Genomic DNA, 13,366 nt, shown 5'->3' on the forward strand with positions numbered 1-13,366 from the left:
TCAAAGAAAAAGAAAGCATTATAATCGAAATCTGTAATGTATTAGCTCAAACTTGAAAAAGAGAACAATGAACCCCAATGTCTAAACTGCATTACCATTCTACATAGTCTGAACTTTCGTTTTTAATGCAAGAAAGTGGTAATGTTACAGGCATATTAACATAGGAAAATTCCATTTATTTTTTTCCTGTGTAAGCTTCTGTTCTTTGCATCTCAGTTTCAGTCTCTATTTCAAAAATGAATCTGTGGGTTTGTGGGCATGCGTTATGATGTTCTCTTGCTGAAAGTCTTCTTTTAGCTTCCACATCTGAAATAAATCATCATCATTCCTTTAATAGCAACAGCTGTATGTGAGCTCCAATGAAGGGATTTCCCAAGTGTCCCTGCATCGCTGCCACATCTACGGCACAGCCTGTGCTGACTGCTGCCTGGCAAGGGACCCTTACTGCGCCTGGGATGGCCATTCTTGCTCTCGATTCTACCCTACTGGGAAGCGGTGAGTACTGGGCATTCAGCTGGAAACCAAAATTGATGTTGTTCAGTAATACAGCAGTGCACCACACTATTAGAGCTCACTTTCTCCAAGTAGACTTGAAAATAGCAGAGTGGTAGCTATACTTAGCACCAGAGATAATCTTTGAATGAGAAGAATGACTATTTCACAGCACAGTCATAGCCAGTAAGTGCTGGGTTTGAGGTAGGTTCTTGATCTTCTGCAACACCCTGCACCCAAACTTATCTGATATTTGGTTTATTCTTCTTATATTACAATATATATATGATTTAGCTTGTCTTTAAAGAATCATTTTCTTGGTTTTCCTTTAAGCTGTATTGAACGTTTGTCCTGGTTGAAGGTACAGAAGCATTATTTCAGCTTGGGTACCCTCATTTTCTCTCGAAACCATGATGGTCTGGACTTTCACTAAAAGTGATGAGATATCATTACTGAATGTAGTGGAAACGTCTGATGAAATCTAATGCAGGATGTCTACTTTCTAAGCAGAGGTTTTGACATAATATTCTGCAGTAGTTTGGAAGGGACTCCAGTGCAGAAATTGATTGTAGAGCAAAAAAATAAGCAGAATTCAATGTCAGCCAACTTTGTAGATATTTTCAGTGAAGCATGGTGAGTGACAGATCCAAAAACCTATAAATTAGGGTCAACAAAGGAGAGAAAGCAGAACCAGCCATGGACAATAATGGCCTTTCAATAAAGCACTGGACTGATAGTTCCATTGGTTCTTTATTCTCTGTTACAGGACTATAAGGACTTTGGAAGATTACGGCAGTCTGAGCACTCTGCTTATCAAAAATATTCTGGTCTTTTTATCTATGAGTTCAACACATAATTAAGGGACAAGTATTTGACAGGCCATTTTCTAGGACTTAAGCATATAACCATGACAGTGAAAAAGGGCAAAAAATCTCTGCCTTCATGAAAAATGAATTCTAGAAGGGGCAGAAAGACAGTAAACAGAAGGAGCTGCAAGGTTAAATGGGTGATCAGGGAAGGCACTGGGTGGGGGTGACATTTGAACAAGAGCTTGAATGACGCTAAGTGATGTCTAGGGGGAGATACCACTAAAGCTGAAGTGCACTTACATTGCGCAAGGGTGGCACCACGCTATCGAGGCTATTCCATGAGGAGAAAAAAAAAACAGGCAGAAAAAAGTCACAGGAATAGGTCGCATAGGATTCCATAAGACGCTGACAAGCATTTATATAGAATGAAATGGAAAACAACTGAAGGTTGTCAGCACAGGTGTGATATTATTTCAGTTTTATTTTGAAAAGGTAATAGTAGCTTATTTGGCTAGGGATCCTGGAACTAGAGTGGGAATGTGGGCTTTCAGCAGACGCTGTGCTACCGGTTAGGATACTACTATAAGAATCCAGATGGGATGTAATAATGCTTTGTGTTGGAATTATGGAGGGGGAATTAGAGTCATTGGAGAGAGAGAGACATTACAGATGATCCAAGTTCTTGGAACTAACCTTTGAAAATGGTGTGTAGATCCCACCCCTTGAGAAAATAGAGACCATAAACTAAGCAAGCTTGTTAAAGGTGATGCTAAGGTGATAATGCCTTTCAGATCAGGGAGCTCCAGGGGCCTAGTCCACAGAAAGGTGCACTGCTGACCCCAAGGCCAAGCCTCTCTTGTGGCTCGGATCCACTGACAGCTCCTTGGGCCAAAGATGGACTCTTTTCCCATGAGGTTCACGTCTTCAGAAACCCCATGGAGGGTCAGCTAGGATTAATCAGCAACTTGTTTATGAGATATTCAGGTAGACATGTTATCTCTCTAGAGAGTTAAAATTTTAAGTCTGGAATAGAGAGGCGTGGTCACTGTGAGACAGTTTGCACCCTTGCTCTTTCAACCAGGAGTCTTCTGTCTCTGTGCACGGACGCCTCTGTATACAAATGCCTTGTGTTCCTCCACGCCATTTTAAGGTTTAAACAGGACAGCCCTGGTTTCCTTTGATTTCTAGTTAAGAGTTTCTCCACTTCATTACTATGAGGTCCTCTTTGTCCTAAGCTTGTGATGTGAACTTGAACAAAAAAGAGAGAATTACAAATGTTATCTTAAATTTAAAAAAACAAACAAACACTAATTATGTGATCCCTGAGCAGCCTCAGACCCCAACTTCTGAGAGGCACAAGTGGCAATCAGCCGCCTGCGATTGAGCAATCAACAACAGGCCTGTGATGCCCTTAGACGTCAGGGGCTGCACACACGCTACACCGACTGACTCAGCGTGTGCTGTTGAGCCGCAGTCGTATTAGGGATTGGGACTGTAGTTATTCTCCATGAATGAGGAATTCCCAGTAAGTGCAGGTCAGAAGTTGATATTCTTCAACTATATTTATCCTGCACTCCAAAATAGAACAGCACTAATACTTTGACATTCTTTTCATAATTAAGTATTTGTAAAACAATTTTTTTTCTGATAAGAATCTAGAATTTAGTATTTCTAGCACCAATATCTGTCTAGTAACTGGATTTAGTGCTAAAAGAAGCCACAGCACTATATCTTTCTAAAGAAGAAATGTCTCTAATCTGGAGATCAAAGACTGAATTTTAACCTAGTCCTACAGATTAAAACCTAGATGACTTAACCTTTGAGTAGCACACATCTTGATTTATAAATATTTTTCAAATAAAATGTCATCAAAAATCTAATTGCTTTTGAGTCAGAACTAACTCAACTGACCTTACAATTGGATTTTCTGAGATTGTTAATTCCATGGGAGGGAAGTGCCCATCCTTCTCCTGTGGAGCAGCTGGTGGATTTGAACCACTGAAGAGACACTGCCTCTTGGTTGGCAGCATAACTCCCTATGGACTGCACTACCAGAGCTGCCCAGTAAAAGTCCGAACTACCATGTCATAGTTAAGGTTATATTTTATGTTTTGGAAGTTTCTGCTGCTATGTGAGCTACTTCATTTACTCAAGTGTCCCGTTATATTGGTACACTTGAATCTATCCACTGCTCTGCGGGAGCAAGATTGTGCAATGTACTGCCTATGAAAGCCCACTGGAGGGTCAGCTGTGGGTCAGCTCTGATGTGCTGTATTCTCTTCCTAACATCACAAAACATAATCTTATAATAAAGAGCAGAACCTCTTGCTGTGTACACTTTCTATTTTACTGTTACCCTTAGAAGAATTCTTTTTTTTTTTTCTCGAACTATGGTTTTAATGGACGTACATGGACAAGTCGATATAGACAGATTTATAATTTTATACAGTCAGTCCGACATACACAGGGACGCTGTAAACAAGGGCACGAGCCAGGGAGCGGGTGTGCAAATGAGCGCTGCGTGGAGCTCTAGAAGAATTCTTAAGAATGAGAAGTAAAACTAAGCCACTTATATGGAAACAGAGAAGTATTGTCTTACATGTTTAAATCAGTTGGCATCCAGATTTGAACATAAAAAAAATTATTAAATATCATTGACTCAATAGTTGCCTCATTTTGTAATGTTAGCTCATGAAAACTATGCAAATATTTTTATCTCTGCTGTCTAGTATCTTAAATATTTGTGTATTTGTATTGAGTACTGCAATTTAGTCTCTTACTTATTTTGGATTCAGACACATATTTAGAAACCATATTTTGAGACAAGATAATCAGTTCAATCTTCAAGTAAATATGCTTTTATACAAGAAAAAATATTGCATTGCTTATCCACAGGAATACATTATAAGGAAAGGAATTTTGGCAACTTAAGCCAAACACCAAATCCTATACCAAGTATAACATTACTTTTCCTACCAGTGTGTTTTGGGGATGCTATATGAATGTACTGAGAGCTGCATACACAAACAGTTCAGATGGCTGCCTCAGTGATCTCAGTGAAACCAAGCCATAATAATACAGTTTATATAATTGAATGTCTGGAAATTTTGTGATACTGCAAATTCAGATTGCCCAGCTTGAAGACATGTATACAAGGGTAAACCACTTTATAATGCTGATCACGGGACAATAAATTCAATCATCCTGAATGAGAGTGCCTGTCTAGATGGCTGAAAACAGCCAGATAAGCCTCGGAACTCTCACATGGTGCTCATTATATTAGACCCTCTCAAAATGGTAATAAATAATGTCATGACTTTAAAATGCAGCAGATGTAAGGCAATAAGCCCTGATATAAGAGCTTCTAAAGACTAGAGCATTAATTCTATTTCCTGAGATAAGTATGACTGATATTTCTATGTTCTTAGTTTGTGATTTTTTTACATCTATATATATGATTAAATGAAGGCAAGATTAGAAGGGAGTATTAGTATTTAAATATCAAAATGTTTATGCATATAGTTCCATGAATATATTTATATGTCCTATTTTATGCATAAATTAATAACTACTGTCTATTACCTTAAAATGAAATTATTTCTTCTTTATTAATGACTTTGAGATTAATATAACCTTATAAGTTTAATAACCACACTATAATTGTAATACTGCTGGTTCTTAATGTTGAATATTTCAACTTATTTTTAAGGGAGAAAGTACTGAGAGAATTAAGGATTGACAAAATTAAGCAATATAGTTATTAATTTTTCAGCACTGAGCACAAGCAATCAAAGAATTTACTTCCATGCTTCCAATATTTAGCTTTTTCCCTTCTCATTTACAACATATTGTTCAGATCCATAAAACATTGCCAAGAAGATTTTAGTTACTCTGTTTTTATTTATTATAATATGTAGTGCAATGGATATCAGTATGGTTACTGAATCTAAAAATCAGAAAATCAAATGATGGGTATGAAAAGTTAGGTAAGAATGAAAGATCATGTTTATTTCTATCATGTCTATTTAAATTATTTGTAAAGATTTTCATATGAAGTATGTATATAAAATATTCTTATAAATGTTGTTGTTAATACCATTGAGGTGGACTGACCCATAGCTGAACCTCCAGTAAGTTTTCAGAGGCAGTTGGTCAATCACTCAGGAGGAAATTGCCCATGTCTTTCTTCAGAGCAGCTGATAGGTTAAAACCATATTCCTTCAGTATTGCAGGACAATTTCTTACCACTAGGCCACCTAACTTAAATATTAGAGATAAAATAAGTATGTAAATATGTAAAGTACATAAACTCTGGTGCACCATTTTTATTGTGCTAATGTACCAGATTTTTTGCAATTTTAAAATTTTTCAAAATTAAAAATTGGAAAGAAAGGCTTAGCTTTATAATAAATGTCCATGTACCATTGTACTATTTATTAGTTGTTTTAGAAAAGTTAAAATACATCTTCAAAATTTTAGGAAATGTTGACTTTTTTAATATAAGGGGTGTTTTTTTTCTTTGAGAGAAAACTTTCATAACTTTGAACAGCTTCTATTTTTGGAGATTATAATTTTAATAATTTTTTTATAAATGACTGTAAACTAAAATTTTATCCTGTTAATTATGGATTATCACATTTATCCAGAGAGGTTTTGGGTAGCACAGTTAAGAATTTATTCTGAAAGAAAAATATAGGTTCATATGTATTACGTCATTGAAGCATTGAATGAAAGATGTCAGATAGTAGGTCAGATAATGGGGCCTCCTTTTTCTTTCTTTGTAATCGGTGTAAGTTTAGGCAACCAACAGGTTGAGAAATTAAGAAACAATAATTTCCCACATTTTAACTGTCCATGTTAATCCTAAATAATTTTTATGTATTTCTGTAACTTTAGGAGGAGCCGAAGACAAGATGTGAGACATGGAAATCCATTGACTCAATGCAGAGGATTTAATCTAAAAGGTATTTAAAGTGATCAGTGATGACTTAGGTAGAGTAGCTGTGTTACCTTCAGATTTCAGTGACAGAAATATCATTTTAAATAAATATTTGAATATTATTATCATTGCTGTATGGTAATTTAAAAAATGTGTTGTTATATATACTGGAAATTGTAAAAGACAAATGTCTGGTTAAATCTATACTTTGGGTATGTTTAGTTTATAGGTATTTGATAAGGATGGTAAATATGGACTTTTTTAGCTTTTGTTTTCTTTCTGAAGAAAGAAGCATTTGGTTTTCTAACTTATCCATAACAAACAAATAACAAATTAAGAACAATTGTATGTACTTTGAGCATTTTGCCTTGTGTTCCATAATGGGCTCAAATGCACTGGGAATAGTAGGAATGACACAGGCTAGGACAGGGTTCCTATCTGTTGTTCACATTCACAACTCGGTGACACCTGACGACAGCAACTTCCTTCCCTCCCAGACATGGAGATAATCTTTTACTACACTTTGTCCATCAATAATCTTCTTAAACTCACTCCAGCCATTCACAAGAAACTGAAGTATCAAGTCTGCTTAAGCAACCTAAATTTGTAGAACTGTAACTAGAATGGGAAAAATAAAGGATAAAAAAAGCCATGATGAACCTTTACAGTATCTTTATGTGAAAGATTAGAGTTATACACATTCATAGTGCTGTTAGTTGCCATATTTTAGCCAAGTATCATTGTTTATCACTCTGCAGGTCAAGGCTTGGAGATTTATGCAACGAAGTAATTCAATTGTTTAGGCATTACAGTTCTGATGGATACCTATTTTACAGATTCTGGTTTCACTTCATCAGTCATATCTGAACCAGAAAGAACCAGTTTGAAGCTCTGCAAGTAACTCCCTGTAGACATTGCCCCTAGCTCAGACAAGTGCTTTGAATATGCTCTTGCTAATAACCAGTGCTGAGATTCCTGTTGCCACTCATTTTACTTGGTTTTTTTTTTCTTTCTCAGAATCGCATCCTTGTTACGAACTAGACTTAAATAGCAAATTAAGACAGATACTTTTTGATTCATCCAAATGTCTAATTGAAGGATGTTCAATTAGAATAATAAGTGCCTGTTTTCTCTGTTAATTCATGTTTTAATTTACTATTATTTTACTATTAATTGTGGCAATGGCTGTAGCTATTGCTTCCATAGTCATGGAAGTAGTGGTGGTGTTCTGTGCTGTTGAGCTGACTATAATTCATAGCGACCCTATTCCCAATAGCTCTGAACCCAACTCTATCCTGAGCCAGTCTTACTGTCTCTGATACACCTGATGTCAGAATCCAAACTAAAAACTTCCTTAATAAAATAGGGAGAGAGAGAGAATATCACATGTAATGCTTGCTTGCTGCTTGACTCTGGTCACCCCAGCATTTGTGTTGTAAATTCTAAACACTATGCCTATGGTTATAACGTCATTAGGTAATGTATTGTCTTTGTTACATGACTAAGGCAGGATCAGTATATAATATCTTGATTCAAACTCTCTTGACTAGAAAAATATTTTGGCTTACAGTTGGTTCTGACTCATAGTGACCCTCCACTAGGTTTCCAAGGCTGTAAATCACTAAGGGGGTAGATTGCCCATGGAGTAACCAGTGGATTTGAACTACCAGAGATACCCACCGCTTAGGTTAGCAATGCCATTTGCTACAGACCATACCCCCAGAGCTCCCTAAACAAGCAAACATGGAAGACCATGATCCATATATTAGAGTAGACACACACATGGACATCTGGGGGGGGGGGAACCAGCAGCAAAAACTGAAGAGATAGGGAGATTCTGCATTCAGACTTCTAGCCTCCTAAACTGTGAAGGGGAATAAGTTTCATTCTTCTTTAAAGTCATCCAGCTGTGGTATTTGTATTATAGTAAAATTAGATCACTGATATAACATTTGAGAAATTATGCTAACTCCACTGTCCTCAAGTCAATTGTAACTTTCTGTGACCCTCTATCACATTTCTGAGGCCATAATCTATGAGATGAAACTGCCTCATCTTTGTCCTGCACAAGGGAGGGTGCATTAAAACTATTCTCACATTTAACCCAGCATGAAAAACAGTATGCCACCAGAGTTCAGTAGAGTCCATTCTGTAGAAAAGAAATACAATAAAACACCCCTGATAGAATAGATAAAAATGTGAAACAAAACTCAGAATAGTGAAAAACCAAACAAACAAGCAGACCCAAAATCCAAACCAGACTTGCCGGTCTAATATGGCCCACAGTTATACTTCAATGCTGGTAACAGTGTTAACCTTTAGCCAAACAATTGACAGGCCACTATGATGATTAATAATGCCACAAAGGAAGGAAGTCCTTAGAAGAATAAACCTCACAAAATCAAAAGGGCAGTATTTCACCTGAAATGAAATTCAGAGGGAAAGAAGGGATAAGAAAAAGGACAAATGGAAATGGGGCATGGAAGTAGGAATTTTAGAATAGTGCTGTTTATAATGTAGGGATTGTAATCAATGTCATAAATCATAATGTATAAGAATTGGTGACCAGAAAACAAATTCACTTTAAAGCTGGCACTCAAACACAATAAAAACTATTGTTAAAGGTTAAAAATCAAGGTAAGGTTTATCAATATGTTTATTTTTACAAATAAGTGTGATATCCATGTTATTGAGTAGTAGGGAGCTCTGGTGGCCTAGTGGCTAGAAGCTGTGCAACAATCCTGATGGCATGCAGTTCAAGACCACCAGCTGCTCTGTGGGAGAAGGACAGTCAGTCTCCTCTGTTCAAGTAATTGCCTCTGAAAACCCACCAGAGTGTCAGCTGTGGGTCAGTTCCAACTCTACGGTACACAACAACAAGAAGCCACCACATAATTGCATTAAATATTTTCCCTAATTTAATATTTTAAGTAAAGAGAAGCTATGAACATTGTGACAGTCTTTAGAGCTGAGGAAAACTATGACCCAGAGAAGCCAAGTAACATGTCTAGGACCACATAGCTTCTCATGATGGAGTCAGTGTTCTGTCTTAGGTCCTCTAATTCCCAAGACTGTTTTCTTAAACACCACATCCCACTACACTCGCATCTTGCTTTTTCCCCATTCACAGTTATTGCAGATTTCATCTACACCTTGCCAGGGGTAGACATTTTTGCTTTAATAAAGACCTAGTGCTGACCTGCTCTTAAGCCATAATGGGTTCTTTCAATTCTTGATCCTCAGTTTCTTACACTATGAAAAAGAAAAGATAATCCAATTTATAAGAATGTTGTGACAATTAAATGTTCAAAGTAATATTGCATATAATCTGTAATGAGTAGTAACAATAGAGTAATGAATAAACATTGTTTCTCTTATATCTTTCCTCTTTTTCTTTAAACTAATTAAAACAAGTGACCAATATGCTAGTTTACCTATTAAGTCATTCTTTTTCTTTTGGGTTGCTGGGATTGATCTAACAACTACAGAGAAGCATATATTCCTTGGAGAATGTGCTCCAAACTCTCTCTCCTCTCTCGGCCCTATCTCCCTGCTTGTTTTATTTTCCTTCATTTTCTCTCCACTATTCCTCAACCTGTTTATTTTTGCCTCTTAGCTTACAGAAATGCAGCTGAAATTGTTCAGTATGGGGTAAAAAATAACACCACTTTCCTGGAGTGCACCCCCAAATCTCCACAGGCATCTATCAAGTGGCTGCTACAGAAAGACAAAGATCGGAGAAAAGAGGTAAGTGATACAGCACAGCCTCAATCAATCAAGACTGGGGAGAGGACATTAAATCACTGCTCTTCAGTGAGGTTCAGATCAAACAAAGAGGAAAAGGCATATGAACATCCTTTTATGGTTTAGGATGAAAAATGTCACCTGCTCTAAAATCATTCGTCTTTAGGGTTGATAGATTAATTAGAAATCTCCTCAGCCTCCTCACCTCTGTAACAGGGTGATTGAAACAAGAGCTGGGCCACTAAGAGTGGAGCACTGATGTGAGGAAGCACTTGTAAAAGAAACAAGATGTGTGCAAACCCAGAAGCCAAGTTCTCACACAACAGCCTCTTTGTATGATTCACCAAATAAAAAGTGCTTTTTAAAAAGTTTCCTCAGCAAGAAATTAGACTAAACTATAACCTTTATTACATTGAACATTTTTCTGCTATGTAGTAATGTTTCCATTGCTCCATTATTTAGAATTCTCAAGTTTCATTTAGGCAACATATAGAATCATTGTTTGGGGGACCAGCATATTTATTTAGGAGGATAGGGGAAGGGAAATACCCAAGAATTACAAATGGAAAACACTGGCACTAAACTTGTTTGGAAGGAGTTGTTTTTTAAACAGAAATATTGTAAAACGACAGAGTGATATGTCATCAAGATTCCACAAGTCTGATGTCACACTAGTGTGAAAAAACTTTATATAATAGCTAGAAAGCTTCTAGTGTGTCTAAGATGTAGTCCTATTAGCAGTGCCTCCTGAAGTCTGATGAAACTTTCCACATAAATATATTCTTCTGTTGGGGCGGGGGAGGGGAAATTGCTATGCAGTAAGTTCGTTAACTCTATGTGCAATGGAAATTATTTCAAACAACAAAATACAGATACTACAATGAATTTACTGACGTAAATATGAGCTGTGGCCAGATCCATGAAGAATATGAATTTCAAGCATTTAGCCAGTTCCAAGCAAATAATATTTTCTTTAGGATAAACCTGTAAATAGCTAATATTAATTATATAGCATTTTGTTATACATTTTAAAGCAAAACCACTCAGAAGAACACTTTAAGAGAAAATTATGTTCCAGATAAATTTTATTTCTTCTTTAGTGTGATATGACTGGAAACATCCTTTGAGAATGTTAAAAGTACTATATATATATAATTTTTTAGGTTTTTCATATACTCACTAGACAAGATACTTAAAAAAATCCCTGTTTTTAGCAAATTAGTATTTTTTACTAAAATAAAAGGATCCCAGAAGGAAACAGATATTTTAAATTATCTGTGAATTTCATTTACATATATTGGGTGAGATTCAAATTTCAAAATTAATCAAAACTTTGCACTTGTCCCAGTGTGGGTAGTGAAAGTACTCATATCTATAGAGAATACATATCAAGCTGTATTCCCAGGATGGATGACACTTTCACACTTGTTGAGTCCACTGTGATAATAGGGAGCTCTGGTAGCCTAGTGGTAAAAATCTGCACTGCACTCTCAGAGGCACAGGGTTCAATTCCGCCAGCTGCTCCATGGGAGAAGGATGGGCAATCTCCTTCGATGCAGTTACTGCCTCTGAAAATCTTCTGGGGGGTCAGCTATCAATCTGTTCCAACTCGATGGTATACAACAACATGGGGGGACAGGCAATGAGACTGACCAAAAGTCTCTTTCCACGGGAGCTCTGGTAGCCTAGTGGCTTAGAAGCTGCACTGCAATCCGAAAGGCAAGGGGTTTGAATCCACCAGATGCTCCACTGAAGAAGGTGAAGCAATCTCTTCCTGTGCCTGTAGGATTCTATTCGATGACACACAACCACAACAATAACAACAATAAAGAAAATCTCTATCCACCGAGAATGAACCTAATTAATATTTAGTTCTTCTGCCAAATTTTTTAAAATTAGTAATATTCTATAAATGTTGTTTATATCTGCATAGAGCTGTAGAGTGTGTTTTTCTGAAGTGTGTCTTGTTTTTCTTAGGTCAAGCTGAATGACCGAATCATTGCCACTCCACAAGGGCTTCTGATCCGTTCCATTCAGAACTCTGACCAAGGACTCTATCACTGCATTGCAACAGAAAACAGTTTCAAGCAGACCGTGGCCAAGATCAACTTCAAAGTTTTGGATTCAGATATGGTGGCAATTGTAACAGACAAATGGTCTCCATGGACCTGGGCCAGCTCTGTGCGGGCTTTACCCTTCCACCCGAAGGACATCATGGGGGCATTCAGCCACTCAGAAATGCAGATGATTAACCAGTACTGCAAAGACACTCGGCAGCAACATCAACACGGTGACGAGTCCCAAAAGCCACGAGGGGACTATGGCAAGTTAAAGGCTCTCATCAACAGTCGGAAAAGTCGGAACAGGAGGAATCAGCTGCCGGAATCATAATGCTTTCTCACGTCTGGAGCTGGTGCTTCTGGTAACAAAGAGGTGATCACAATTGAGCAAAGAAGCATGTGCTTTACCCATACAAAATTTCCAAGAAAAAGAGGTTATTCACTCCTAAAGTGAATTTTACATGAACTGAAATGAGCATGCATTTTCTTGTATGATATTGACTAGTGCTAGACATGTCATGGTCCTCATGGTGCATATAAATATTTAACTTAACCCAGATTTTATTTATGATTTTATTGTATCTTTTCTTCAAAATAAATATGGTGGCTACAAGTCTAGAATTGTTACAACCCCTCAATTTAACGAGGGCCATAACCCAGTGGTCTTCCTTCTCTGCTTGTCAGTGATTTTATATATGAAACAAATGCTAAGTGCCCAAGTTTCACATAGTAAAAGTCATATAAATATGTGTGGCAGGGCAGCTGTTATAGGTAGAATAGATAAAAAAATGGGGAAGAGGGCACCTGAAAGTTCTATAAAATCATAAGTGATTCATAAAAAGAGTACAATTATTTTATATGCTTCCAGTGAAATATATTATTGGTGGTTTTAAAGACTGTAAAACTTGTCAGTTTCAGACACCTGCCATTGACCTTTGTTCTCCTCTTGTAGGAATGAGTAGAACCTACTCCATAAATATCTTTGTTGTGAGTTCTGTAAGTGAGCCACTAAGGTTATATTCTATGTTACTCTCCTCCAGACAGAAGCACTTTCTCTTTTGGGAAGTTATTTAAGTTATTTTAGACTCAGATATTATGAACATACATTAACTGGTTTGTCCTTGTTTTTAGACTGTTTACTAAATTAAATACTATAAGGAAAAGTAAATCTCTTGAAGTAGCGAACATTTTAATAAAGATTAGAACCATTTTTAAAAAGAAAGCAAGCAAACGCCAAATTTTTTAAAAGGCAATTTGTAACAAATGTTGGAATTTCAACTTCAGTAATTAAGTTCAATGACTAACTCACTTTTTAATCAAAC

The 13,366-nt window shown here is 36.7% G+C and overlaps 1 protein-coding gene across 1 annotated transcript in view; it reads left to right on the forward strand.

Moving 5' to 3' along the window:
• LOC102844284 (semaphorin-3C-like) overlaps positions 1-12,403 on the forward strand; it is a 218,720-nt gene extending 206,317 nt beyond the window's left edge. Inside the window, exons 15-18 of the mRNA XM_006882593.1 lie at positions 338-495; positions 6,198-6,265; positions 9,857-9,987; positions 11,962-12,403. Of these exons, the coding sequence (XP_006882655.1) occupies positions 338-495; positions 6,198-6,265; positions 9,857-9,987; positions 11,962-12,375 (771 nt within the window). The 3' untranslated portion in view covers positions 12,376-12,403. The remainder of the gene's footprint in view (positions 1-337; positions 496-6,197; positions 6,266-9,856; positions 9,988-11,961) is intronic.
• The last annotated feature ends 963 nt before the right edge of the window (positions 12,404-13,366 follow it).

This window comes from Elephantulus edwardii, unplaced genomic scaffold (assembly GCF_000299155.1).
Source record: "Elephantulus edwardii isolate Elephantulus edwardi_28Jun2011 unplaced genomic scaffold, EleEdw1.0 scaffold00022, whole genome shotgun sequence".
Classification (NCBI taxonomy): Eukaryota; Metazoa; Chordata; class Mammalia; order Macroscelidea; family Macroscelididae; genus Elephantulus; species Elephantulus edwardii.